Source organism: Nannospalax galili, unplaced genomic scaffold (assembly GCF_000622305.1).
Source record: "Nannospalax galili isolate Female #2095 unplaced genomic scaffold, S.galili_v1.0 scaffold139, whole genome shotgun sequence".
Taxonomy (NCBI): domain Eukaryota; kingdom Metazoa; phylum Chordata; class Mammalia; order Rodentia; family Spalacidae; genus Nannospalax; species Nannospalax galili.
This window is the reverse complement of record NW_008345884.1, coordinates 1,735,026-1,762,347: the sequence shown is the minus strand read 5'-3', so window position 1 is coordinate 1,762,347 and position 27,322 is coordinate 1,735,026. Positions and strand designations below refer to the sequence as shown.

The window sequence follows — 27,322 nt, the reverse complement described above, 5'->3', positions numbered from 1 at the left end:
CCATTAGCTTGGCATCACAATGGTTTCTGTGGCAGCCAGTGTCGGATGAATGCCATACTCAAAATTCTTTCCGATTTTTTTCTTTTAAAATAGGGTCCCCCTGTAGCCCCAGCTGTCCTGGAACTATATACAGCACCAGGCAGGCCTCAATCTCGAGATCCTCCTACCTCTGCCTCCCAAGTGCTGGGATTAAAGGTGTGCACCACCACAACCAGCTTTTCATATTCTTATTTTTAAATTTGTGTATGAATGTATTGCCTACATGCGTGTAAATGCACCTGTGTCCTGCAATGCCTGCGAAGGTCAGAAAAGAGGGCGTTGGATCCCCTGGAGCTGGAGTTACAGACCGTAGTTAGCTGCCATGTGGGTGCTGAGAATTGAACCTGGGTCTTCTGCAAGAGCAGCCAGTGCTCTTACTGCAGAAGCCCCCAGCACCCTCCCCGACTTCCAGATTCCAGCCTCACTTCTCAGAACCTCAGTAGTCTTCTATCACTTTCCCCAAGATTTTCACTCACTTCTAAATTCCATACAATCTGGCTATTGCTCTTATGCTCTGTAAAATCTGTCCTCAAGGTTAACATTCACACTCCGAATGAAAGATCTAACATTATTCCATCTTGAACTTACTGCTTTAAAATTAAAAAAAAATTTTAGGCAGGGTCTTACTGTGTAGACCAAGTTGGCCTCAAATTCAGAGATCTGCTTTCCCAAGTGCTTTCCCTTTTTTTTTCTCTATCTTGAATCTTTGGTTCTTGGTTTCTGCATTTTTCCTATATTTTCTTCCTTTTCTTCCTCAAAGCCTTTCCTCCCATCATACCTTAAATACTGGCAATACTAGCAGTCTCCAAGATTCCTTCCTCATTGGCTCCATGATACTTTACAGCTTACATTCCAAAGACTCATATAATCCAGCCTAGACTTTCCATCTGGAAGTGGCATATGCCATATGTATGTGTATTCCTGTCTTCTGACATCACCCGAATATCCCACAGGTAAATTTTAAACATGTTGAAAACTGAAGCTTGTCATTTAAACTAGAGAAACCTGCTAGGTATCTTTGACATCTGTTCTAATTCATCACTTAGTCAACTGTCAAGTTTTGCTGTTTTTAACTTCTAAACCTATCTGAAACTGTACCAATATTTTCGTACCCACATCACCCTAGTTTAGTCGCCAACTGCAGGCAAGGGTTTCATCACTTCAAATGCCTACACATAAATGATTGTACTACTGAAGCTAAAAATTCATGCATATACTTTTTTTCCGAGACAGGGTCTCAGTTTGTAGTCTTGGCAGGCCTCAGTCGTCCAAGTGCTAGGATGACAGGGGCGTATCACCCTACCTAGGTTTTCCTTACGGTTTCATCTTTTGATATTGTACTACAACACACCCTAATTCTTCCACTCAATATGCTGTTCCCATTCAAAGGCGGAATTCGCTCTTCGACCTCTTAAAATTCTCTGAAAGGTCCAGCTATACACAGCACATAATTGTTAGGGATTTAACCTCTCACATGATAAGCTGAGTGATTTTTATCTACTAAACTTCATTTTACGCTGCTTCAGATACTCATGGTTTCAGACTGTCTTCTGATCTTAAAAGTAACACTTAAAAAATCAATCCATGTTTTAATTCTCGATATCAAACTTAAGAAAAAAAGTAGAATACAGCAAAATAGTTTCATTCTCTATTTACCTAACAGTATGGCAGATCCCAAAAAATCTGAGAAAAGTGGATCTTCAGAAAAATGAAAAAGTCTTTTCATTAAATAGTCTACATTCACAACGTTATCAGGAGACTGAAACAAGGCTTAGTAATACTATTGACTTTTAATACTAAGTTACTTTACAGTTTGTGGGTGTCACATTACCTCTTTGAATCTCGATTTCATTTCGGGAGCACTTGCTTGAATTAAAATGGGCTTTCTCTGTGGACTTCTGAAAGAGGTCGTATTTGGAAATGGGGTAAATTTCTTGAAATTATGTGAATACGATATGCAGATCGATTCCATTTTCTAATGAGCTTTCCTAACTTCCATTAGATTCTCAAAAGGGTTTATAAATTACAAAAGTTAAGATCATCAAGAATAAGTGAGTTATCTGAGCCCTCATATAATTATATATTTAAAACTTATGGAATAAGAAGACCAGTGTTGGTTTAGGCTTAAAAAATTTGGGGTATTATTTTAAAATCTTTTATGTGTTTTGCCTGTATGTAAGTATACCAACTGTGTGCAAATTCTGTGGCCAGTAGAGAGCACTGGATCCCCAGGAACTGGAGTTAGTTGTTAGTTGGTATGTGAGTGGTGGGAATTGAACTCAGGTCTGCTCCAAGAGCAACCAGTACTTTTAACCACTGAGCCAGTCCCTGGTTTAGGTATTGTGACAAACTAAAACTGTTTTTTCTGTTCTTTGTTCCAAGATCTAAGTCAAATAAAGTTAAGCCTAAATTAAAATTCTAGGCAAGTTATAGTATACAGATATCCTAGGCAGTCTGTACAGATAAACTTACACTACCATTTCTTAGTGGAAGAAAGGATGGATAAATTCTATTTGCTGAATAAACAGAAAGTAACTTTTTGTTTCAAAGGCTGAGAGATTAAACAAGGTCTGAAAAAAGTCACAAGTAAAAGGAAGTGGCAAAGTTCTGTTCAGCAATAGGCACACTACAATATGACCTGTGCCTTAAACTGTCACAGCCTATAGTGCACTTAACTCTCAGTAGCAGCTAACCCAAAATGATGAAGGTACTTTACACCCTCGGTACCTTCATTTCATTTGGTATGTGCACCTCAAATTCAAAAGGAATACCATCACCATTGTTCTGAAAAACTGGACCTATCTCATTTCACTATCTCTACTGTACCTCTGTGCTAAGCTATGCAAGCTCAACATTAAGTTTGCAAGGAAAACAACAATAAAGACAAACCCATAGACTACAACCTTGAAAAACAAAAAACAAAAAACAAAAAAAGGGAAAAAACTCAAAACTTATGAGAAAGTTGGATTTTTTCCCTTTAGGTAAGGTTTTGCTGTATCGGCTAAGCTTGTCTTGAACTGGGCTCAAATGCTGAGTTGAGACTACAGGTACATAGCTCACATCCAATGGGAATATTGAAGATTGAACTGTATTCTTGACATCAGGGGAGCATTAAATTTAAAGGTAATCTATTTGTGGGCTGGAAAGATGGCTTAGCGGTTAAGAACGCTGGTTGTTCTTGCAGAAGACCCGGGTTTGAGTCCCAGCACCCACACGACAGCTAACAACTGTCCCTAACTCCAGTTCCACGGGGTCCAAAACCCTTTTCTGACCTCCGCTGGCACTGCACAACACGCGTGCACTTACCTACACGGAGGCAATACATGCATACACATTAAAAAAAAAAGAATCTATTTATAGATGAAACAACAGAATGCCTAGAGTTTGTTCAAATACATGTGGGAAGGGAATGTGTGGAGTAACTCTTAAAAATGGTTGGCCTGAAATTCAGAACGCCTGAAATGGAGTGCTGACTACATGGGAATTCCTCTTAACAAAGCTTTAAAATTTTCTGAGGAAAAAGAAAGGAAGAGAGGAAGAAAAAAAGGCACACTACACCACTTTGAGCAGTTAACCCATGTATAATTAAGGCAAAGCAGTTTGATGGTGGTCTCCCATACTGAGGACCCAGAACCTTGCAAGACATGCAAGACAAGTTCTGTACCACTAAACTACACTCTACACTTTCTCCCTCCTCCCTTCTTTTTTAAAGACAGGGTCTTGCTAAGCTGCTTAGGTTATCCTCAAGTGAGATCTTGCCCCGGTCTCCAGAGTAGCTGAGCAGAAAAAGTTTTTGTGACTCCTGAAATTTGTTTGATCAGTGATCTACTAAACCAAATTTTCATTCAATTACTTTCATCCAATTTCTCATAAAGAACCAAAGAACACAGAATATATTTAGGAAAAGAAATTCAAATAAAATTAGTAAAATCAAGCGTATGCAATAAATACGCTTTCATTGATGAAAATTAGGTCATTAAACAAAGTTTAGTCTTAAAAAGTACCAGGCAAACAGCAAGAAGTTTAAACACCATTTTTCTCCTACTTCATAGAAATAAGACATAGGGCCCCACCCATGCTAAGCAGACTCTATCACTGAACTTTACCCACAATCAAAGACTATTCTAGAGCAGGCACTTATTCCAGTTCCTCCTTGCAGTTCTGAAGATACAGACCACCTAGACAACACAGCGGTAAGCATGATTTCATGTAGCTAAAAGTGGTGTTGAGGGGAGGAGAGCCATACAGTTCTGTTTACTTCCTAAATTAAAACACCTAAGTTCATTAGAGAAAATCAGCTTGAGGATGTGACTCAAAAAAGCCCAGCCCAGTGGCCTTGGCCTCTATACACCCACACACATGCAGTAATCAAACAAAATTGTAAGTCAGCTTGAGTGACTGGAGAGATGGCTCAGCGGTTAAGAGTTGCTCTTGCAGAAGACCCTGGCTGGATTCCCAACACCTACATGGTGGCTAACAATGGTCCTTAGCTACAGTTCCAGGGGATCCAACACCCTCTTCTGACCTCTGGGGGCACTGCATTACACAAGAGTACCCGACATGCAGGCATTACACTCATACATATCATGTAAAATTAAAGTAGTAAATATTAAAAAAAGTCAGTTTGACTTACCTGTCTCCATGAGACAAACTAGTCAAAAATTAAATTGCTGGTGTGTTTTAATCACTTACTAAGAAGTCAAATACCCACAGCAGAGTAAACTACATGTTCTCTAAAAGCTCAGCATTTCTTTTATTACTGAGACCTAGCAATTCTACAGATTTCTGAATTTTCTACCATGTGTATTTTTACATGGGTATCTTTTAAAAAAAGTCAAGCTTCTATGTTAAGATACTATGAGTAAAAAAAAAGTTAAAATATGCCAGGCACAGTGGCGCATGCCTTTAATCCCAGCACTTAAGAGGCAGAGGCAGGCAGATCTCTGTGAGTTCAAGGCCACCCTGGTCTACATAGTGAGTTCCAGGCCAGCTGGGGCTACAGGGGGACCCTGTCTCAAAAAGACAGAAAAAAAAAAAAAAAAGGTAAAAGGTAAAATATAATGTGTCTAAACAATATATTTGAAAAGTTTGATTTTGTATATTTGTTTGCCAAGGCCCTACTTCCATTGGTAATGCCTAAAAATTATCTTTGAAGCACCTTCTACTTTTTGAAAGCTTTGGTTACACATTTAAGAGTAAAAGCTTAATCATTTTATCAGCATTTCACTTATGTTACTATAAGCTTGGAATACATGGAAAAATTCCAAAACTTCTGATTCCCCAAATTCCAATAAATGGCAAACAGAAGACTCATACTGGACAGGTCCTCTCCAAAGCTTACTATAAATAGGATTCCTGGCCAGGCATGGTGGTATATGTCCGTAGTTCCAGCACTCAGGAGGGCGAGACAGGATTGTGCATTTGAGGCCAGCCTAGGGTGCATGGTAGTACTGTGCCTCAAAAAACAAAATGCCAAAGCTGGGTGTGGTGGCGCATGCCTTTAGCCCCAGCATTTGGGAGGTAGAGGCAGGCAGATCTCTGTGTGTTCAAGGCCAGCCTGGTCTACATAGTGGGTTTCGGGCCAGCTGGTGCTATGGGAGACCCTGTCTCAAAAAGACCAAAAAACAAACCAAACAAACAAACCCAAAATGCCAATTCTTGGACTCTCAGGTGGATATACCATAAGCCTTTAGGAACTGGCTTACTTTCACCAAGGGTTCTTCCTTTTTAATGCTTGCCATTCAAGTAATGAAAAAATTATTTGACACTCATTAGCAAATTGCTGAATCCTTTGAGCCCATCATCTTCATCTACAAAACAGGAAAAAATTGTAGAGTTTTGTAAGAATTAAGTGCTAGCAAGCATTGCCAGAAACAAAGTACTTGAAAGCTGGCTCTGAAACTCACATTTTCGCTTAGTATGCTCTAGGCTAGACTTTATATTTTCTCTAAATGGTATCTTACTCTTATTGATTTTATTAATTTTATATGGTACCTCAAATCTACTGTGGATATAAACAAACTCCAAGGGAGGAAAAAAACCCAAATCTAGTTTTATCCTAAAGAGTTCATAGCAAAAGGGAAGGAAACATGCAATTAGGGGAAGCAAACAAACCATTTCCTGTAAGAAAGCATTCTGAAAGAATTCCACATAGGAAATAGATTCTTGAAAAGTTATTTCACAGTGGTTTAATAAGTGTTCACAAAGAAGAATTCTGTGCAAGTCACTCTCCCTCACAACTGGATACTTTCATTTACTTGCTGGTTTCATAAAATTTAACACTTTAGAGGTCATTTTTTTTCAAAGTGATTTAAAATTCAGTACATACTTAAAAAAATAAACTTGAAACAGACCTCATTCACCATAAACTTTAGACATTACTTTTAATTCTGAGTGTCAACTATGCAAATCTAAGATTAAATACCATTCTCCCAATTTAGTTGAGGTATTTGCAGTAATTAATATCTACAGGACAACTGTTCTGAAAAGATGTATAAACCTTTTAGACTAGAAAATGAATATCCCAACTAGTAAAATTACTCTCAGCATTAAAAAATGTGTCAAAATGTAGTGCGTTTAATTAGAAGTGTCATCTTTATCTCAATTCTATTTCTAAAATAACAAGGCGTCACTTTAAGAGAAATGCTGTTTTTCCAAAATAGCAGAATTGTTATCTTTTCCCGAGTTTTAAAAAATAAATATTACCATCATGACATCACTAGAAATAAATTGAAGCATACAAGGAATAAACTATAGTTTCTTTTTATATCAAAATGTACTCTTGAAAATGTGTTTGGCACAGTGCTAAATCATATATAGTTAATACTAAATATTGCAGGATACAATAAAACCCTGGAGTTGTTTACACCCTCTTATGGGAATGAAAATAATAGATACCAATTATTCAGAAGTCAGCCTGTACAAACTGTATAAACAATACTTTATGTTTTGCTTTGAAAACCAGTGATATAATAAATTTTACATAAAAGACTGCAAAATAATATAAATGGATTTAAACATATCTTTACAATAAGAAATTCAAATGGAAACAGACAAGTAACAAAGAGAAGTAAAAAAATTTATTGCAGTATTCGCTCCACCAGATTGCCTGGGGACCCCTTTCTTGTACTGTTTTCAGGGTGACCTAATACAACAAAATCTACATTTACAAAAACTCCTTCTGCAGATAGGTCATAGATACTGCATGCTTTTTTTTTTTCAACAGAATAAATTATATATCCAGGAGATTCTGCCATTTTACAGCCTGGAAAAAACAATGCTTCCCTGGAAACTGGGCTAAGCTAAAGAAAGCCATCCGCTGCTAGGTTAAACTCCAAGAACACTTTATTAAGAACATTAACAGACTAATTTCCAACATTCACTTGTTTATTTTTTTAAACAGAAAGTTTTTTTCCAAGATATAAACAATTTTTGTTAAACTATAATACAGTGGGAGTAAAAATGAACTGAGAAACTGTTTCTGCTGCACAACAGCGAAGGGAGCTCCCACAAAAATGTTTGCCCAACATTTCCTTCTTTTGTTCCTGCATCCCAGGTTCCACTCTTACTCTTCAAAAAACTCTTTTTTTTTTTTTTTTTTTTTTTTTTTTTTTTTCCAATTTTTTTTTTTTTTTTTTTTTTTTGCCAGAATGTTGATATTTCAAGTTTTTTTGCCTTTAAAAAAATTCCTGTAAATTTGGCTGCATGTACAAATTCATTAGCTGGAAGTCCCGTCCTTGGCGGCATACAGGGATCGTAAAGTCTGAACAACTTTATTAGTCAGCTTATTAGCACTCGTTAGAGCAATTTTTTTGTAAATAATGTCTGACTCTTTAATAGTGTCTACCCAAGGCACCAGTTTGCGGCCATCTCGGCGCTTAGCCTCAGTCCAGGAGCCACTGTAGGAGCCTGCCATCCACTGAACACTGAAGCCACTGCTGGTTTTCTGTACTACTCTTGCAATTTGTGGTCGATCTTTGTACTTTGGACAGCAAATAGCGATGACATCCATGACGTCAACACTTTCATTCATCTGTGCTGCCAACTCCGTAGAGTCTGAATTTCGTTTTGACCTTCTCAATGACTAAAACATTGGGAGGGGGAAAAAAGACCAAGTGTTACACAAAAGAATTTTAGTGAAATTATTGTTTTATTGCTTTTAATCCCTTGACGCCGGGAGGTGGGATTTCCCGGCACACTTCCATTGCCGGCAATGAGACGCACCGTGACCGCCAGCGCCAAGGGGTTAACATACTTGTAAAACCATAGAACTCTTAATTTGTACCCGTGTCTTTACTCTCGATATATAAAATTATATATACATATAAACCATAAAGCTACATAAAACTTAGCAACAATAAAAAGGATAAGCACACAGTAATACAATCCAAAAAAATTATTAACCCTTTATGCTGGATAAATCTCATTTCTGTTTTTTTTTTTTTTATTATCTTTTACGTTAAACTTTCTACAAAAGGATATATAAATGGTTAAGTAGAGAATCTCTATCTACAAAATGTTTTGTCTGATAAGTATTACATTACTTGGTGTACATTTAATAGACTGACATATATAAGCACATAAAAATCATTTTACGTAATACGCTGGGAAATACGTTGACTCCTCCTCCGCCTCACCCCTGAAGTGCCTCCTCCTCTATCCTCCCCATCACTTTCATCATCTTCTGTCTCTGCTGCTGTATTATTTTTAGGGCTGCCTCCTCCAAGCAGCGAGGTAATTGCTTTGTTCCGAGCATTTGTGCTAGCTGACACCTCTCCTTCTTCTTCTTCCTCATCAGGGTCTAGGTGTTCCATAAGAAGTTTGAACTAAAAAAAAAAAAAAACAAAAAAATAGAGAGAGAGAGAGAGAGAGAGAGAGAGAGAGAGAGAGAGATTAAGAGTTTTAAACAACACCATCAAATTCGTATTTCTCTGGTAGTAGTTTGGAGTGGGTAAAACAGACCATGGCTATTGTCCAAATCAGGAAATGATAACACACTTTCTGTGAAGGGGCATATAGAAAATATATTTAGGGTTTTCCGCATATATAAAACACATAATTTAGGGTTTTAACTATTTTAAGTGTATAATTCCTGGACATTAAATATATTCACCATGTTATACAATCATCATCCATTTCCAGAACTTTTTCGTAATTCTAAATAGAAACCCTATACTTGCTAAAAACCATCAAACAAACAAACAAATTCCCATTTCTGCTCCCCTAGATTCCTGGTAATCTTGGTTTTTATTTCCTATGTTTTTGAATTTGCCTTTTTTGGGTTGGGGTTTCACTGCACAGTTCAGGCTGTCTTCAAGTTTTTTACATAGCCAAGGCTAGCCTCGGACTCACGGACCTCCTGTCTCTGCCTCCCAAGTGCTGCCAGATTCAGTCTGTTTACTATTATGGAAGACACCTTTATTGGAGGATGGGGGGAACGGTATTTTGAGATAGGGTCTCACTATCTAGCTCAGGCTCACCTGGAACCTGGTACACAGTCCAAGGTGGACTTGAACTTATGATCCTCCCAATTTTTGCCTCCTATGTGCTGGAATTACAGATATGTGCCACCAAGCCTGGCTCTTTAAAGACATTTTAAAGGCACATTTTCCCCCTTGTATTGAAAGTTATGTTTTAATAGCAATGGGTCATAAATTAATAAATAAGGAAAATATAAGGCACGGGTTAAGTATCAGTCTGGAAATTAAAATTGATGATTAAAATAGACTACTTTATACCATGTGATTAAGGAAAGCTAAGATGGTGCAATTTAAGCTATTTCAATGTCAAAAGAACCCAGCTTTGCAGAAATTGGGGAAACAACTATTTTTAGAACGGTGCAAAACTTGAAAGCATGATCTAGCTTGGAATATTTCAGGATCCAAAAGAAGATTTGCATGGTGGAGCATGATGATTAAGAAAATGACTTTAGAGGGAAAGGAAAGTGCTGGATGGTGTTAGCTTTGAATCCGAGGAAGGGGGTTGGATTTTATTTCAAGTACAATGAGTAAGGGATAGTTTTTTTTTTTTTTTTTGAGACAGGGTCTCCCGGTAGCCCTGGCCTTGAACTTACAGAGAATGGCCTGCCTCTGCCTCCCGGAGTGCTGGGATTAAAGGTGTGTCCCACCACGCCTGGCCTAAGAGATAGTTTTTAACCCGAAAAATAGTATGACAATGAATCTTTAGATCTGGTATAACACTTGCTTTCTAATTGAAGTACTGCTGGGTGAGGGAGAGTAGATCTTCATTAAGGGAGTGACTCTAGATAGACTGACTAGATTCCAGTGGATGAACTTGCACCAAGGGACATATAGGTAAAAATGCTTGGCCCTATAAGACTTAACATATGTGACAGAATGCATGAAATCCAGGGCAAGAGGAACTATGGGGAGGTGTGGATGGGAGAGGGGATATAAAGAGGATTAAGATGTTTTGTATGAAGTGCACAAAAATTCAATAAACAATATATATTGTAAAAGAAATAATTTATTTAAAAGAAGGCAAAAGAGAAAAATGAACACTGGGGAGGTAGGACAAACTGTTCCTAGTCATGTAAGCAGACAAAACACTTCAATTAAAGGCACATTTTATACATGTATACTTGCTTATTTGTTATGCAAATATATGTATGCATATTAGACAAATACAAATATATGTATACTTCTATTACTCATGCAAGAATACCTGAAAAAGTAATATTAACTGTCAGAAGGTGAAGAAGAGAATGGTCAAAGAAGGTATGAGGATGACTATTTAATTTTTATGAGTGTAAGCCATATAATGTGTTGAATTAAAAAATACACATTTTTCTTCCGTAATCTTTTGTGGTGGTTAGAATAAGAAATACCTCCCACAGGATCAAGTATTTGAACACTTGGTCCGCAGCTAGTGGTGCTGATGGGGAGGTCATGGACTCTGTAGGATGTGTAATTTTGCTGAGGAAGTGTCACTGGGGGTGGGCTCTGAGAGTTCAGAGCATCGTACCATTTCCAGTATGCTGTCTGTGCTATGGTTGAAGATGTGGGAGCTCAGCTTCCTGCTCCTCCCACCATGCCTGCTGCTTGCTGTTGTGCCTTCTAACCACAATGGACTCTCCCTCCAGAACCCTAAGCCCAACTGAACTCTTTCTTCTGTAAGTTGCCTTGGGTGTAATCTTTCATCACATCAACCATTCGGAACAAACACATCTTTCATCTTTTGCTAAAATAAAACTATTAGTGGATTGTTGTTTCCAAAGATTATATAACTTAGATGCATTGCGTACAATGGGAAAATCAAAGTACTTCAGCTTACAATTTAACATAAGTCCCTACATTACCTTCCAAGGTCATTATGAGAAAGAAATATTTTTAGCTTTATTACTCACATCTAGATACTGTTTTACTATACTCCTCTTCACATCTTCAGTGATTTTGGAATTAGCCATATCACTTCGCAGGAAGTCCAGTGTTTGTTTGGGATGAAAATGAACTCCCGTTTTTCGATTAATGGCTTTATCATATACTTTTGCAGATTCCGATGGAGAATATTTCTGAATTTTACTGTTTGGGGAATATAAAACCAGAGTTTAAAGAAATTTCAGGCACACATTTAAACTGATTCCAGCCAACCTTATTTACTAATAACTAAACTTTTAAATTATATATACGAAAAGAGAAAAGCAAAATGTTCTTTTCTGGAATTCCATCAATCTCTATATTAATAGGGATAGAGAAAAGATACCAGGTTCGGAGGAAGCAACAAACTTGGGGAAACACAGTTTACAGGTAAAAAGCATAACTTTAATGAAATTAGTTTTACATGTCTAATTTGTAGCACTGTGACTATGATAGTAGTTTTCACACAATACCATCTAACATGTTTGCTTCCCATTTTTACAGTCTTGTAAAAAAGTTTGTTAATTTGTGTGTTAGCATATGTATGTGTGTGTTTGCCACCTTACACATGTGGAGATTAGAGGACAATTTGCGGTAGTCAGTTCTCTCCTTTTGCCATATGGGTCCTGGGGATTCAAGTCAGATCTTCAGGCTTGGTGCCAAGCACCTTTACATGCTGAGTCATCTCACTAGTCCCAGTTCTTTTTAAAAACATACGTGTGTGTGTGTGTGTGTGTGTGTGTGTGTGTGTGTGTACATAGATAACTATTTTGTGTGAGCATGTGCATGCCACAGTACGTGTGTGGAGGTCTGAGGAAAACTTGTGGGAATCAACTTTTTCCTTCCTCCATGTGGGCTCTGGGGATAGACCTCAGGTTGTTAGGTTTGGAGGCACGTACCTTCATCTGTTGAGCCATTTCGAGAGCTCTTAAATTTTATTTTTTGCCTATTCATTGTCTATATAGCAGGCAGAATAACCAACGGTCTATACACCTGTTTCAAATTATTAGTAACTCTGCTTAAAAATACTTTCCAACTCCTCACCCTTGCCCCAAGGCTTTACAATGTTCTAAATTAGTTTGAATTAGTGACTGATGTATATTTTTAAACTTTTTTTAAAATTAAACGTTTTAATTTTATGAGTATGCATGTATTGCCTGTGTATGTAAGTGCACCCGTGTCATGCTATGCCTGTGAAGGTCAGAGCTGGGCGTCAGATCCCCTTGGAACTGTAGTTACGGATGGTCTTAGCCACCATGTGGTGCTGGAAACTGAACCCAGGTCCTCTGCAAGAACAGCCAGTGCTCTTAACAGCTGAGCCATCTCTATTTTGGCATTTTTGAAACAGGGTCTCTCTGTAGCTCCAGCTGGCGTAGAATTTGCTATGTAGACCAAGCTGGCCTAGAACTAGGAGATCTGCCTGCCCCTGCCTCCTGAGTGCTGGGATTAAAGGTGTGTTGCCCAGCCCAATCAAGACATTTCTCATAAAATAAAATCTGGATTTCCAGGGCTGACAGTAGAACTCAGTGGTAGAGTACTAGCATATATAAGACTCTGTGCTTGATCTCCAGTACTACATTAAAAAAAAAGTTTGGATTTTAAGCGAAAGTAGTGGGTACTCTGGCAACAATGTAATTGTACCTAACCCCTCTCAGGGGAATAAGCTGATGGAAATTTGGGGAAACAGTCCCCCCCCCCCGCCTTTTGGTGCTGGGGATGGAACCCCTCACCACTGAGCTATACTCAAGAGTTATAGAAATGTTCATTTAAATAACATGAAATGCTCTTTTACATGAAACACACTCTTTTCAACTGGCTATTGACATGCCTCCTATTAACATTTGATACTGTGATTAAAAATTTTTTTTCCAGGGGCTAAAGAGATGGCTCAGTGGTTAAGAGCACTGGCTCCTCTTGCAGAGGACACAGGTTCAGTTCCCAGAACCCAAATGTCAACTAACAGCTGTCCAAAACTCCAGTTCTAGGGAATCTGATGCCCTCTTGTAGCCTCGCACATACGTGATGCACATATGTGATATACTTACATAAAAGTGGGCAAAACACTCATACACATAAAAAAAATATGTGTGCGTATATGTGTGTATGTCTGATGAGGCCAGAACAGAGTGTTGGATCACCTCGAACTGGACTTACAGGCAGTTGTGAGCTGCTGACATGGGTGTTAGGAACTGAATTTGAGTCCCCTGGAAGAGCAGTTAGCAATCTTAACTGCTAAACTATCTTTCCAGCCCTCATTTTGTGATTTTTTATTTTTTTAACCCAAGGTTTTAGTGAATGTGATACATGCCCCAAATTTCATTCAGAGCTTCAGGTAAAAGAAATATCTTTTCAAGGATTAATAACATTACATTTTTCATAATCATCAGTTCTTTACTGCATAAAGTGTACTTGGGTCTGTTAAGAGTTCTGCATAGCTGGTCTACCTCTACTCATATTGCATAGTACTTTACAAACTTAAATGCTGAACCTCCAGGGCCTCATGCACTCTTTAAAAGGAGGCTATCATAATATTAAGTTGAGTATACAATCAAACTGGGTTAGGTATTTATTTTTTGAACACAGTATTTTTTTTTTTTCTTAGTGATTATGTAAGCTTACCTATCAGAAAATCCACAGAGATTCTTCAAATGTTGTTTTAACATAAGAAGTAATAAAATACCCTGGGAGACATTTGCAAATTCAATTAAAGGAGCTGAATTTTCTGGCAAACATTTCATCACTGAATTTATATCATCTTCCGAATCTGAATCTGAATCTGAATCTACCCGTTTCCGAGACTTCCGAGGCCTAGAAACTTCTTCTTCACTCTCACTTGATTCATTTTCCTTACTAGGTGATGATTTTCTCTCTTTCCTTTTGTCCTTTACCATAGACTGAAAGAAAGAGGAAAGTGTTCTGTTTGAAAAACAATAAAAACAAAGCACCACTAGCAAACGTTAAGTATGCACCATCCAACAGCTTTGGAAAGCTTCCTTAAATCAATATTATATGTGCATATTGATTTTCTATTAACAACTGAAGATGTAAAGTTTTGGGGGAAAAAGTCAGTCCTATGACTAATTACATACAACCCTCACACTCTGCCTCTCTAGCCAAACAACCCTTCTACATCATTTAAAGAGAAACAATTTTCTCAAAAGGATAGTAAGAAAGATGGTTATAAAGCTATCAATATAACACATTTGGAAGCCATTGCAGAGTAAAAATATCAATTATAATTTAAGTGAGACTATGGTAGGCTTAAACATCCCCCACTTTTCTAAAACTATTCCTTCCAAGAGTTTTTTTTAGCAAGATAATATACAACTTTTCTTGAATAATTAAACACTGTTTCTTTGTAGTTTCTGAAATGTTAGCTCTATTAAAGAGACAGTTAATTGGTTTATGGGAGTTGGGTGGAAACCAAATTGCAAAAGCAATTATTCAAAATTTCACTTATTGAGAAATAAAACAGGAGAAACATTTCTAGGTGTATCTCTTAAAGTAAGGCAAAATAACAGAGAATGATAGCTAAAGTTGCTAGGAACTTAATAATTTCTTTTTTCTTTTTTTGAGGGTCTCCCTGTAGCCCCAGCTGGCCTGGAACTTGCTATAGTCCAGGCTAGCTTTGAACTCAGAGATCCACCTGCCTCTGCCTCTGCCTCCCAAGTGCTAGGATTAAAGGCATGTACTACCATGCCCATCAAAACTCAGTATTTTCTTAAGCTTTACTGCTTTTGTTTAAAAATGCAAACTGTTGTCAGGCATGGTGGTGCACACCTTTAATCCTAGCTCTTGGGAGGCAGAGGCAGGTGGATCTCTAATTTTGAGATCAACCTAGTCTACGTAGTGAATTCCAGAACAACTGGGGCTACAGGGAGACCCTGTCTAAAAAAACCCCAAATAGCCAAAACCAGATGACCCCTCTCCCCCAGGCAAATCTCAAACCAAACCAAAAATGCAGATTGCTCCCAAAGGTATGGGCTGAGAGTCTGTAGCTTTAGCAAGGGACATCAGTGCTGCTGTTCTGTGGTCCATACTTCAAGCAGCAAAAGATATTCTCATAATTCTAATCCTTAGGTATCTAAAAGAATTTCTCTCATTTACTAGTTTCATAAATATGAGTTTGGAGCAATTCAACTTTGTAAAATGAGATCTAACTGCATTCAGAGGCTCATGAAAATGCCCCATTTAAGTTTCAAAGAATGTATTATGTCTAGTGCTTATACCAGGTGCTGTCATAACTATGTCCACACCAGAAGTCAGGGCAGAAAAGAAAAATTTTACTGCAAGAACTTTAGTAGAAATTCTGACACACTATATGCCAACTCTATTATGATGCTGCTGCTGAGGGCTAAGAATATCAATGGTGTTATAAATTTTCTGTTTCCTCCTAAGCTGTTGACATATCATATCATTATCTGTGTACCTTCATGTGCACTCTTGTGATCCACTGCATTACAAAATTAAGAGACTACAAGGTGCTCTAAAGTGGGGCTTACACGGATACATGAAGGAACATGAAACAATGCCAGTGCTTAAAGTGAGAGAAATAAAGAAGTGGGATGGCTATCTACAGAACAGTTCATGTAAATGGAAAATGTAGACTTAAATTATCTAGAAATGAAATGATTTTAGACCTTTCTGAATAGAAATAGCAACCCACTTCTCCCAATTCAAGTACTGCCCAGATTTCAGTAAGTTCATTTAGAAAGATTTTATATACCTGTGAAAAGAATAAAAAGAATAATGAGCAACAAAACAGTAAAAATTACATGCCTGCACCTGGACAGACGCATTTAAGAATAGCAATGTGGGCTGGAGAGATGGCTCAGTGGTTAAGAGCACTGGCTGCTCTTGCAGAGGACCCGGGTTCGACTCCCAGTACCCACATGGTAGTAACAACCGTCCATAACTCCAGTTCCAGGGGAATCTGATGCCTTCTTCTGACCTCTGTGGCCACTGTACAACATGGATGCACTTACACATATGCAGGCAATGCACTCATACACATTAAAAAAAGAAAGAAGATAGTAATGTGTGTAACTTACCTCCTTGAATGACTGCAGTAGGTTACTACCAGAAACTGAGAGTGTAATGTCTATATGATGCATTATAAACAATGGCTCTTCCTGTGTCTGGTATGGAAAACAGGCTAGATTGTCTGCTATATACAAGAGCATAGTCACTTCTGTTTTCTGTAAATTTTAAAAAAAGGTACACATGTTTAGTGGGTAATCTAGAAACTCACCCAAAGAGCTTTTAGGTGATTATCACAGGACACTTTTACCTCAATTACATTAGAAACAAGAAGAAGTACAAAAGGGAAAAGAGAAAGGAGGGAGGGAGCAGAAAAGAGAAAGGGCAAGGAAAGGGAGAAATAGGAAGATGTGTAAGAATAAGGCAACACAGGAATAGAATTTATAAAGCAATCTTATACCCACTGTAAATGATTTTATAATGATTTACATCGTGCTACCTCAAGGAGGAAGAAGTGAAGTTTTTAGTGCACTCAAGTAAAATTTTCTTATTGAGTATATGGGATCTTTATGATACACCCAAACCATATCAAAGTATACATATGAAAACAATTAGTCATTGTACTTCTAAGAATTTAAACCATATGGAGATCAGTTATAGTTACTATTCAGCCCTCAAAAAAAGTGGGTAATTATATTACTGATATGTGGTTTAGCTTCCCCACCCCCAGTACATAATGATAAAACATTTTCCAGTTTCCCTTGTATATACAATTTAGAATGCTAGAACTGTTTTGACAATGCTCCAGGGTCATGCCATAAGAACTATGCAATAGCCGGGCATGGTGGTACACACCTTCAATTCCAGCACTCAGAAGGCAGAAGCAGTTGTATCTCTGTGAGTTCAAGGCTAGCCTGGTCTACAAAGTGAGTTCCAGGTCAGCCAGGGCTACAAAGTGGGACCCTGTCTCAACCTCCCCACCTCCAAAAACAAAGAGACAAAAAAAAAAACAAAAAAAACCACCTATGAAGTAAACAAAATGCAAGAGAAACCATGGTTGCTACTAATTGTTGGCATTAAAAAGAAGTAACTTAAACAGAGACTTAAGCTGGGTCAGTGGCAACATGCTTATAATCTCAGCACTAGACAGGATCACATGAGCTAAGAAATTCAAGACCACCCTGTGCAACACAGTGAGATTCCCATCTCCTACATAAATAAATAAAAAATAGGAAGACATGTTAATATCAAAAAGTTTTTATAGAAAAACCATAGTACTAGTAACCAAGGCAACTGCTTGCAGATCTTCACTGCATTAACTATTCTTTTTCTAAAATACTACTACTACTACTGTTTTTAAGTGTGTGTACGTGCGTATATGTGTGCGCATATATGTATGTGAGCATATATGTATGTAAGCATGCATATGGAGATCTGAGGACAACGTTGTGGAGTTTGTTCTCTCTTTGCATCTTCAGATGGGTTCCAGGGACTGAATTCAGGTCTCCAGCTTGAGTGGCAAGTGCTTTACCTGCTGAGACATCTTGCTAGGTCCCTTCACACTTTTCTATCCCTTCTTTGGATAACTGGCCAAAATCTTAAGCATTTTTGTTTTGATCCTCTGGGCTTCCTCACTGTTCCTCTGAAGCTCCTCCCTTGCTATACAGCTGCTTGCAGACCTCCCTTGTTGAGTCTATGTGAATTCTTGGACCTTAACTCAAAAGGCATGACTCTCTCTTTAACTCTTCTCCATCTCCTTCCTCCTAGCAGTTGTCAAGATTTATACAGCTTGTATGCCCAATTTTTTTTTCTCTCAAATTCTAATAAAATGCCTCTTGAACTTCAAAATCCAAACCAAATCAAACCAAAACTAGTAATAGAAAATGTTATCGCCTACCATCTGTCCTCTGCCATTCAAACAATACAAAACATAATAGCAGTAATACTAACAACAAAAAGTCCTCTGGACAAAATGGAATGGATTTATCATTAATTAAGACACTCTATTTATTTTTTACACTGTGTATCATTATTTACAACTTACAGTGAGGAAATGTAAACATGGAACCCTATTTCATCTATCAATTAAATCAAATCTTAAGTTCTCTAGAGCTCAGACAGACCTGAAATCAATCAATCAATCGATCAGTCAGCCAGCCAATCAAATCAAATCAAATCAATCAATCAATCAATCAATCAATCAATCAATCAATCAATCAAATCAATCAGCCAGCCAGCCAGCCAGCCAACCAACCAACCAACCAACCAACCAACCAACCAACCAACCAACCAACCAACCAACCAATCAGGCTATAGCTCAGACTGGTCTGATAATCAGTATGTAGGCCAGGCTGGCTCTGAACTTGTGGTGATACTCCTACATTTGCCTCTTGAGTACTGAGATGACAGACATGAGCCACTATACTTGGCTTACCTATCAGTTTTAGTTCCATATTCAGACATGTTTTCTTCTAGTTAAAAGCAAAAAATGTTTACTCTGAACATAGAAGTCCTATACAGTTTCCCCTTTCAAAATCAAATTCCTTAAAAGCAATCTAGACCGCTCTTCTACGTCTGGCTTCAGTGACAGTCACATTATTATTATTTTATTACTATTTTTTTTTTTGGTCTTTTTGAAACAGGGTCTCCCTGTAGCCCCAGTTGTCCTGGAACTCACTATGTAGACCAGGCTGGCCTTGAACTCACAGAGATCCACCTGCCTCTGCCTCTCGAGGGCTGGGATTAAAGGCATGGGCCACCACACCCGGCCGTGGATACATTCTTATATGTGTATTTTTATTCATGGTTCTAGCCCTCCTCAAAACATCTTTCTCCTCTGCTTTATACAGAAGATTCAACTAATCTAATCTTTTTAGGCCTTTAGTGATTTGTTCCTTTTCTGACATCCTGTGTTGGGGGCAGTCAAAATTATGAGAACTGGATTTCCAGTTTCAAATGCTGAGATAATAAAACATCCAGTCAGAAACAGAGAATAGCACTAAAAACATACGGAAATGAATCTCAGTGAAGGCAGAACACCAGGCATTCAGTATATGCTAACCCTAATCAGTATTATGTATTTTCCTTATTTGTACCTTACCCCTTAACTGGATATAAGAATCATCTGAGAGCAAGACCACGTATCACACCATTTTTAGTCTTAGCACATACATAGTAGCCCGGTTCTACAGATAGTGAAAGCTGAATACTGACAGTGGTGATGATGATGAAAAATTATATTCTAGGCATTTCTGAAACAGATGCTTGTGATATTTATTTAGATCATTACTTTGATATATAGATATCACATTTTTCATGTAGCATTTTTAAATACTTTATTATTTTTATTTTATGCGTATGAGTGTATTGCCTGCATGTATGTAAGTACACCCACGTCATGCAATGCCTGTGGAGGTCAGAAGATGTTGTCAGATTCCTTGGAACTGGAGTTATGGACAGTTATGAGTGCTGGGAACTAAATCCAAGTCCTCTGCAAGAGCAGTCAGGGCCCTTAACTGCTGAGACATCTCTCCAGCCCCCTCCTGTAGTATTTTAAAAATAACAGGCTCAGTAAGGTATCTATCTTTGATAATTATAATTTTGATTTACTGTGAAAACTCTATGTTAAGTGACTAAAATAAGAAAAATGTTTACATTGTTCATTTATTGTTTTTATTTCTTAAAATTTTTTTTCATATTTTATTTATTATTTTTATTTTATGTGTATGTGTGTATTGCCGAGTGCTGGGATTCGAACCCAGGTCTTCTGCAAGAACAACCAATGTTCTTTAACTGCTGAGCCATCTCTCCAGCCTGTTTTTATTAAAATATTTTTTTTAATTTTAATTTTATGTGTTTGAATGTATTGCCTGCATATATGTAAGTGTACCAACATTGTGCAATGCCCACAGAGTCAGATCTGCTGGAACTGATGTACAAATGGCTTTTGGCTACCATGTGGGTGCTGGGATTTGAATCCTGGTCCTCTGCAAGAGCAGCCAGTGCTTTTAACCACTGAGCCATTTCTCCAGCCCACGTTGTTCATTTAAAAGTTGCTATACACATAGGCTGGTCTGTATGCACTATGTGGGCAGATATTACAGATGTCTCTACTATTTTATCCTGTAATCTCTTACACAGTGGCTTGGCTCATGAAAAGTGCTAAAGAAATATTTAATATTTATGTAAAATGAATGAATAAATTAAAAATATAATATGTATTGGCATGGTGGTGCACGCCTTTAATCCCAGCACTCGGGAGGCAGAGGCAGGAGGATCTCTGTGAGTTCAAGGCCAGCCTGGTCTACATAGTGAGTTCCAGGACAGCTGGGGCTATAGTGAGACCCTGTCTCAAAAAAACAAACAAACAAACAAACAAACAAACAAAAAAACCAAACCAAAACAAAACAAAAGCCCTAAAACATAGGACTTTTTAATTTCTTGGCTAATAGTTGTGGTCATTCCAACTTGGTCAACAGCCAAGTATTAAAATTACATAAAAGTGCAATTTCCTTTATTAAGAAAATCAACATTAAAAACTTTGCAGCTAAAAAATCTGGTTTATTTTCTAACTAAATATTTTGGTCCTACAGAATGAAAAAAATAATTTATGCACATATGTATGTATACATGTAATCTGTTCTCAAAGTTACTGCTTAATAGTTTACTTAAAGATATGCTCATTGAAACCATTATCGGGCTGGGAAGACGACTCAGCAAATAAAGGTGTCTGCTGCTATGCCCGACAACCTGGATTCAATTCCCAGGACTCAAAGAGGAAGGCAAGAACTGACTCCCACAAGTTGTCTTCTGATCTCCACAAGCATGCTGTGATGTGCACGCTCACACACATACACAAACTTAAATTAAGTCAATAAAATGTAAAAAAAAAGGGGGGGGATAGGAACTGTTATTAAACTTTCCAATATACTTAGTAGAAAATCACAATTATATTTTATGCCTCAATACAGTTTTCTCACTTAAAATGTCCCCTTTGATTTTGACCCTGTACTTTGTAAGCAACTTGACAGAAGTTAAGGAAACACAATTAATTCAGTCAATAACATTAACCAAAATGGTAATATTTAAAAGTGGTGACTCCTTTAGGCATACAATTTCTAGCACATTTATTTTCTGAAAACAATAAATCTTAATGCTTACTGCTGTGTCATCAAAGAGGTTGAGTAATGAAATAAGAAAGGCTCGTCTATGTTGGCGGTTTCCCCGGATCATGGAGTAAAGGTGTGAACACAAAGCACTAGAGGACTCATCTTGTCTGAAACCCCTCACAGGATCTTTTAAGCACGTGTTGATCGCCTGTTGTACCTGGTAAGACATCTTCATACCAGCCACTGCTTTCATCTGAAATCAATAAAAGCCTCATTTGCATCAGAAAAATTAAGACTTGGATAAAAAGTATACCTTGAACATTACATCAAGCTAACCTCATTACTTTTTTTTCTTATTTAAAATACTAAAATCACAGAATGAAGTATTGGAACATTAGGGATCATCTATTGCAATCCCACTTAGAAGTCACTGCTGCCAAGGTCAAACTAAGGTTTGAGCCCATGTTTCCTGACTTTTAATTAATGGGTTTGCTGAACTGTTACCTCTGGCTCAATCTTGAGTTAATTTTAAGCTAGAATGAACAATTTGGGCAACAAGTTAATTGTAAATTAAAAAAAATACCAAGCAAATCTTTCTAAAATAAGGACCAGTAGAAAGTACATTTACCAAATAAGTGGTTCACTAGAGAAAGACATTTATATTTAAAAATACCTACATGAATGAATCCAGCATATTTTTTATCTATTTCCACAAGCTGCTGATCAGCCTTGTTCCGCATAGCAGGCTCTGGGTCTGTTCCCATGGCTATTAAATATGGGACACACTGGAAAAAAAAAAGGGGGGCGGGATTTATAAGACATTACAGCAATAAATATTCTGTATGTATCTCAACATATGTCAAATTTGTTTATAATATAAAAATGTAGCATTATAGGCTTTTTCATAACTGCTATGTTTTGGTGCTCTTTTAAGTGGTAATCTTTCTTTTGATTTAACATAAAGCAAGAAAGCATCAGCAAAAAATACTGATGTATTTCAATTAAAGTTTCTTTAAAGTGCCCCCAGGCTAATATTATCCATACACAATCATTATATAAGGGCCCGTAAGATGGCTCACTGGTTAAGGGCATGTGCTGCATGCCTGATGCTAGTTGTCCTCTGACTTTCCTTCTACCCACCTCCCACCCCACTGAACCATCTTATGGGCCCAATCCCTGAGTATTTAAAATAGGTAAAAAATTTAATACATTGCTATATGTTGTAAAATGATTTTAATAGCTGAATGATGAAGAAAAGGCTAAGTCCTTGTCAATATGCTTTAAGACACAGGGAACACATTTGCATACATATTAGAAAATATCAGCAGAATGTATTTGCTAATATACGTTAGAATTAGCTCCATGAAAAAGGAGGGGTGGGGAGAAGAGAAGGGGGGGAGGAGGAGGAGAACAACAACAGTACATGCTTTGGCAATTTTGTAGCTTATGGCCCTCTCCTGATCATCAGATACTATACAATAATATATCAGCATTGGCCATCAATCTTCAGGAATACTAAATGTCTTTATTACATTATTTCTCTATAATCGTTCTTCTTTTTGTAGTATTATGGTCAAACCCATTACTTGTATATCCTGGACAAGTGGTCTATCACTGAACTAACCTAGTTCATTATTACATAATTGCATTCTTATAGAGAAGTTTTAACATACTAAAGGTCTCCAGTTTAAAGAAGAGAAAACTAGCTGGGGAGTGGTGAGGTGGTAGTGGTGCACACCTTTAAGTCTAGCACTCAGGAGGCAGAGGCAGGCAGATCTCTGTGAGATCAAGGCCAGCCTGATGTTCATATAGAGTTCTAGCCCAGCTGGGGCTAATAGGGAGACCTTGTCTCAAACAAAACACAAAACAAAAACATAAAGAGGGAAAAAAATTGAACTCAGATTACAGAATTTACTCTTCTGTGGTGGAACAAAACTATAAGAACAAAAATCCTATTGAACTTATAATTTTTTTTTTTTTTGTCTTTTTGAGACAGGGTCTCCCTGTAGCCCCAGCTGGCCTGGAACTCATTATGGAGACCAAGCTGGCCTCGAACTCACAGAGATCCGCCTGCCTCTGCCTCCCGATTGCTGGGACTAAAGGCATGCACCACCCCAGTTAATTCCACTCACATTACATATTGTTGGTTCTTCGGGATCGGAATAAAAATGGATTACTGAAATAAATTTTATCATCCCTGACGAGAAAAAGACTTGAGTACATACTCTACCAATAGAAACTTAAGTTTGTTTAACAAGGAGAGCATTATAAATATATAGATATTTTGCAGTAATGGTAACCTAGAGACTGTCCAAAACTTAGGGTTTTTTTTTCCCCCCAAAACTTAGGTTATTAAAAGTTCAAGACAACTAAAGAGGCCAAGGCAGGAGGAAACTCAAACACAGGAATTGAGGACCGCTTGGGCAATACAATAATAAGATACTAACAGAATGAAGGAGAAAGAAAGTTTAGGACAAAGATTTAATTAAGAGGAATAAAGAACTACTTAATTTCTTTCTTTCTTTCTGGTACTTTTGGGACAGGATCTCTCTGTAGCCCCAGTTGGCCTGGAACTTGCTATGTAGACCAGGCTAGCCTCGAACTCACAGAGATCCACCTGCCTCTGACTCCCCAGTGTGTCACCATGCCCGGCGAAGAACTCCGGGAATTCTTTTTGAGACAGGGTCTCCTTGTAGCCCTAGCTGTCCTGGAACTCACTATGTAGACCAGGCTGGCCTTGAACTCACACAAAGATCCACCTGCCTCTGCCTCCCAAGTGCCGGGATTAAAGGCGTGCGCCACCACACCTGGCCTAGAACTCCTTCATTTTTAATCAGTGTCGTTGAGTAACAGTTAATCTGACTCTGTTAGTAAGTGTAACTATTATAAAACTTGCTTACCTGAACTGGATGAATAAGACCTTGGTTTAGAGTCAATGCAATGACATTTAGGGCAAAGTGGCGTACACTTGACTGGGTATGAAAAAAGGCCTCAAGCACCTGTTTGAGGTAAAGCTGCATGATGGAACTACTCATCCCTGAGGAAACGTCTCCCATTTCTTTTAAGTCTTCCTGTTTTGCAACTTTCTTCCCTACAAAAGAAAGTGAAGGAGAAACATATATTAAGGTCATACTAACTCTGTTTACTATTCCAAACAGGCCATAACTCCAAATCACAAAATGGCATACCTAGTGTTCAAACTCAAGTAATTTTCAATCTTTTTCCCCCCAACTGTATCAGAGGCTCTTTTGAGAACTTAACAAGAACTATATACTTCCTGTCTGAAATTGTTAATGTTTGTGTATACCTAAAAATTTATAGCTATTTTAGTTTAAAAATGCCCTAGGGCCTAGCTACGAACTTCAGCTTAATGTGCCCTACATAACTAAATTCCACCATCCATTCTAATACATAAGGAGTTTTACCTATCTGAACTGAAGAAAATGAGTTTCAAGTATCGTAACTGCAGCGCACTATGAACCTGACAACCATGTTCTCACTTACAGTCTCTGTCTGCTTGCTGCATCCGAGTATCTTCTTCTTGTAAGTAAGTCTGGAGATTTTTTAATACTTGTATTTTTAAATTTACCGAGGAGTTCCTATCAGATAAAATATTATTATACAAATTCTTCACTTCTTGTTCAAACATCAGACTTGGATGCTGTATAAAGGCAAATCCTAAGAAAAAGGAAAAAGATCTCTTCATATATTCTTACCAAAGGTAAATACAATACAATGAAAATGTTAAATTATATAAAGAGCTCCTTATTTCAAAAATTTAAAACTTAAAATGACTGGAAGAATATGCTGGTGGCCTTACCTAGAGAAGTATTAGAGCAGGTACTTCTTTCCCCATGAATTAAAAACAAGAAATTGCATTTCAAAGGAGAATTTCACACAAGAGGAAACCTTGAGGAGGGAGCAGGGCCTAGTGGCTAGGGGAGTGGATTAGGAGTCAGGAGTCTTGGGTTCTATTCCTGGCTCCACCACTGACTTGTAGTGTGACCTTGGATGAGTCACACAATCTCTCTTTGCCTCAATTCTCCATCTGTAAAATGGGGACAATAATATTTACCACCCACCTACCTCAAAGGGATGTTTTCAGGATTTAAGAAGTAATGTCTGCAAACATTTTTCAGATCCCTAACAGAAGGTACCACATTGACAGTGTAAGAAAAATTATTCAAATATATTCATTCGATGAAACAGAATTTAAAAAAGAGCTAAAAATATCTTCCCATTTCCTTCTCATATGACCTTAAATTGAGGTCACAATGCTAATCTTAAAACCATTAACTAATAGCAAAATAAAATTATCAATGTGCACATATATATAAATAAATGTTTAATAAGGAAAAAATTAAGACCCTCGGTAAGTCAATAGTATTAAATGAAAAGCAAACCTAAACTCAAAGCACAGAGTGATTAGATAACTAGTCCAAGGTCACACAGGTCTAAGGTAAGGTATCTCTGATTGTTCTGTGCTATTCCTTAATTAAAACTTCATATTGTTCTCTGAATTATCTGTAACACATTGGTTTCGCCACTCCATAAAACTTATATCCATATTGAATATCTAAAGTTACACCCTGGCATGGAGGTAGCATTACACCAATATAACTCTCTAGTAAATGATGTCTATATTTCAATTATGTTTCTGTAATTTTTTTGACAGGAATGAGGAGGAATAAGGTAATTAGATTTAAATATTTACAGATATCATCAACATGATTTAATGAGGCTCAGGGAACTCAGAAGGTTAATTACTCACTTTTATTCAAAGACTAATACCAGTGACTATCCATGATTATTAATTAAATCACAAAGCTCGACAATGCTATCAAAATGTTTCCAAATAAGTTATTAACTTATTGAATATTTTTATATGTATTTTCACTAAACAAGCAATAACAATAAAACCAAAACCCAGAATATATTGCTTTCTTGTCTTTTATAAAGAGAAAAAATAAATGTATTATATACCTAAGGCATGGGAGTTTTAGCTTGCCTTCCTTCCTTCCTTCCTCCCTCCCTCCCTCCCTCCCTTTGTGAGTATTTTGGTAATTTAATATTAACCTGTTTCTAATTCTCTATACTCTTAATTCATTTCCAAGTAAGTTATATAGAGCTGTTTGCAAAACCTGTTTTTATTAAACTAATACTCCTAGAAAACCAACATGGAGCAGTTGTTCACTTTTGATTGGTTACTATGAGCATCTTTATAAATAAAAGTCTGCATAGATTGTCCATTAATTTGAAATGGCAGATATGTGCAATAACAAATTTTTGCATTGAAAAAGAACAATTAAAAATGCCAATGGCATAAACATTTTCTACATTTTTCTTGTTATTAACACGCTTCAGTGAATTTTCTTAAGATAATCTAGGGGTGAGAGACAGTATTCTTATCTCTACTTTACTAACGAAGTAAGCAGGATGATCCAAGTCATCCAGGAGGATCACAGGCTGGGGCTCAAATGGGTCCCAGGTGTTTTAAACCCTAGTCTTTCACTCTCCATATCAGATCTTAGAGCCAATAAAACATATCTAAATAAAATAACAATTTAGACTTACTACAGTTAAAAAGTATACTTCACCCCTGAAAGAGCTAAGATGATTACTAAGAAATTTGGACTTAACTTACCTAGACCAATGATGGCTTTTGTCTGCACTTCTTCATCTGAATGTTTCGTAAAATACATTAATAGTTCAAGTACTTTATCCTTTATGTTAACCTAAGGAGAGGGGAAACATATTAAAGCTATTCTAGGAGAATATTCAATTAAAGAATACCTTTTCCACTATATATTTATTTACTCT

At 37.3% G+C, this 27,322-nt stretch overlaps 1 protein-coding gene across 3 annotated transcripts in view; it reads right to left on the bottom strand.

Moving 5' to 3' along the window:
* Positions 1–7,096: 7,096 nt before the first annotated feature.
* Nipbl (NIPBL cohesin loading factor) overlaps positions 7,097–27,322 on the bottom strand; it is a 185,678-nt gene continuing 165,452 nt past the window's right edge. The window contains exons 38-47 of one of the 3 annotated variants that reach the window (XM_017800336.2): positions 27,147–27,237; positions 25,007–25,180; positions 24,403–24,593; positions 22,180–22,287; positions 21,555–21,755; positions 16,466–16,612; positions 14,034–14,308; positions 11,405–11,579; positions 8,676–8,864; positions 7,097–8,122 (exon numbers count right to left, since the gene is read on the bottom strand). In XM_017800336.2, the coding sequence (XP_017655825.2) occupies positions 7,757–8,122; positions 8,676–8,864; positions 11,405–11,579; positions 14,034–14,308; positions 16,466–16,612; positions 21,555–21,755; positions 22,180–22,287; positions 24,403–24,593; positions 25,007–25,180; positions 27,147–27,237 (1,917 nt within the window). In that variant the 3' untranslated portion in view covers positions 7,097–7,756. Of the gene's footprint in view, positions 8,123–8,634; positions 8,865–11,404; positions 11,580–14,033; positions 14,309–16,465; positions 16,613–21,554; positions 21,756–22,179; positions 22,288–24,402; positions 24,594–25,006; positions 25,181–27,146; positions 27,238–27,322 lie in introns of all 3 variants that reach the window. The other 2 variants (XM_029567775.1, XM_029567776.1) reach the window with 2 other exon arrangements.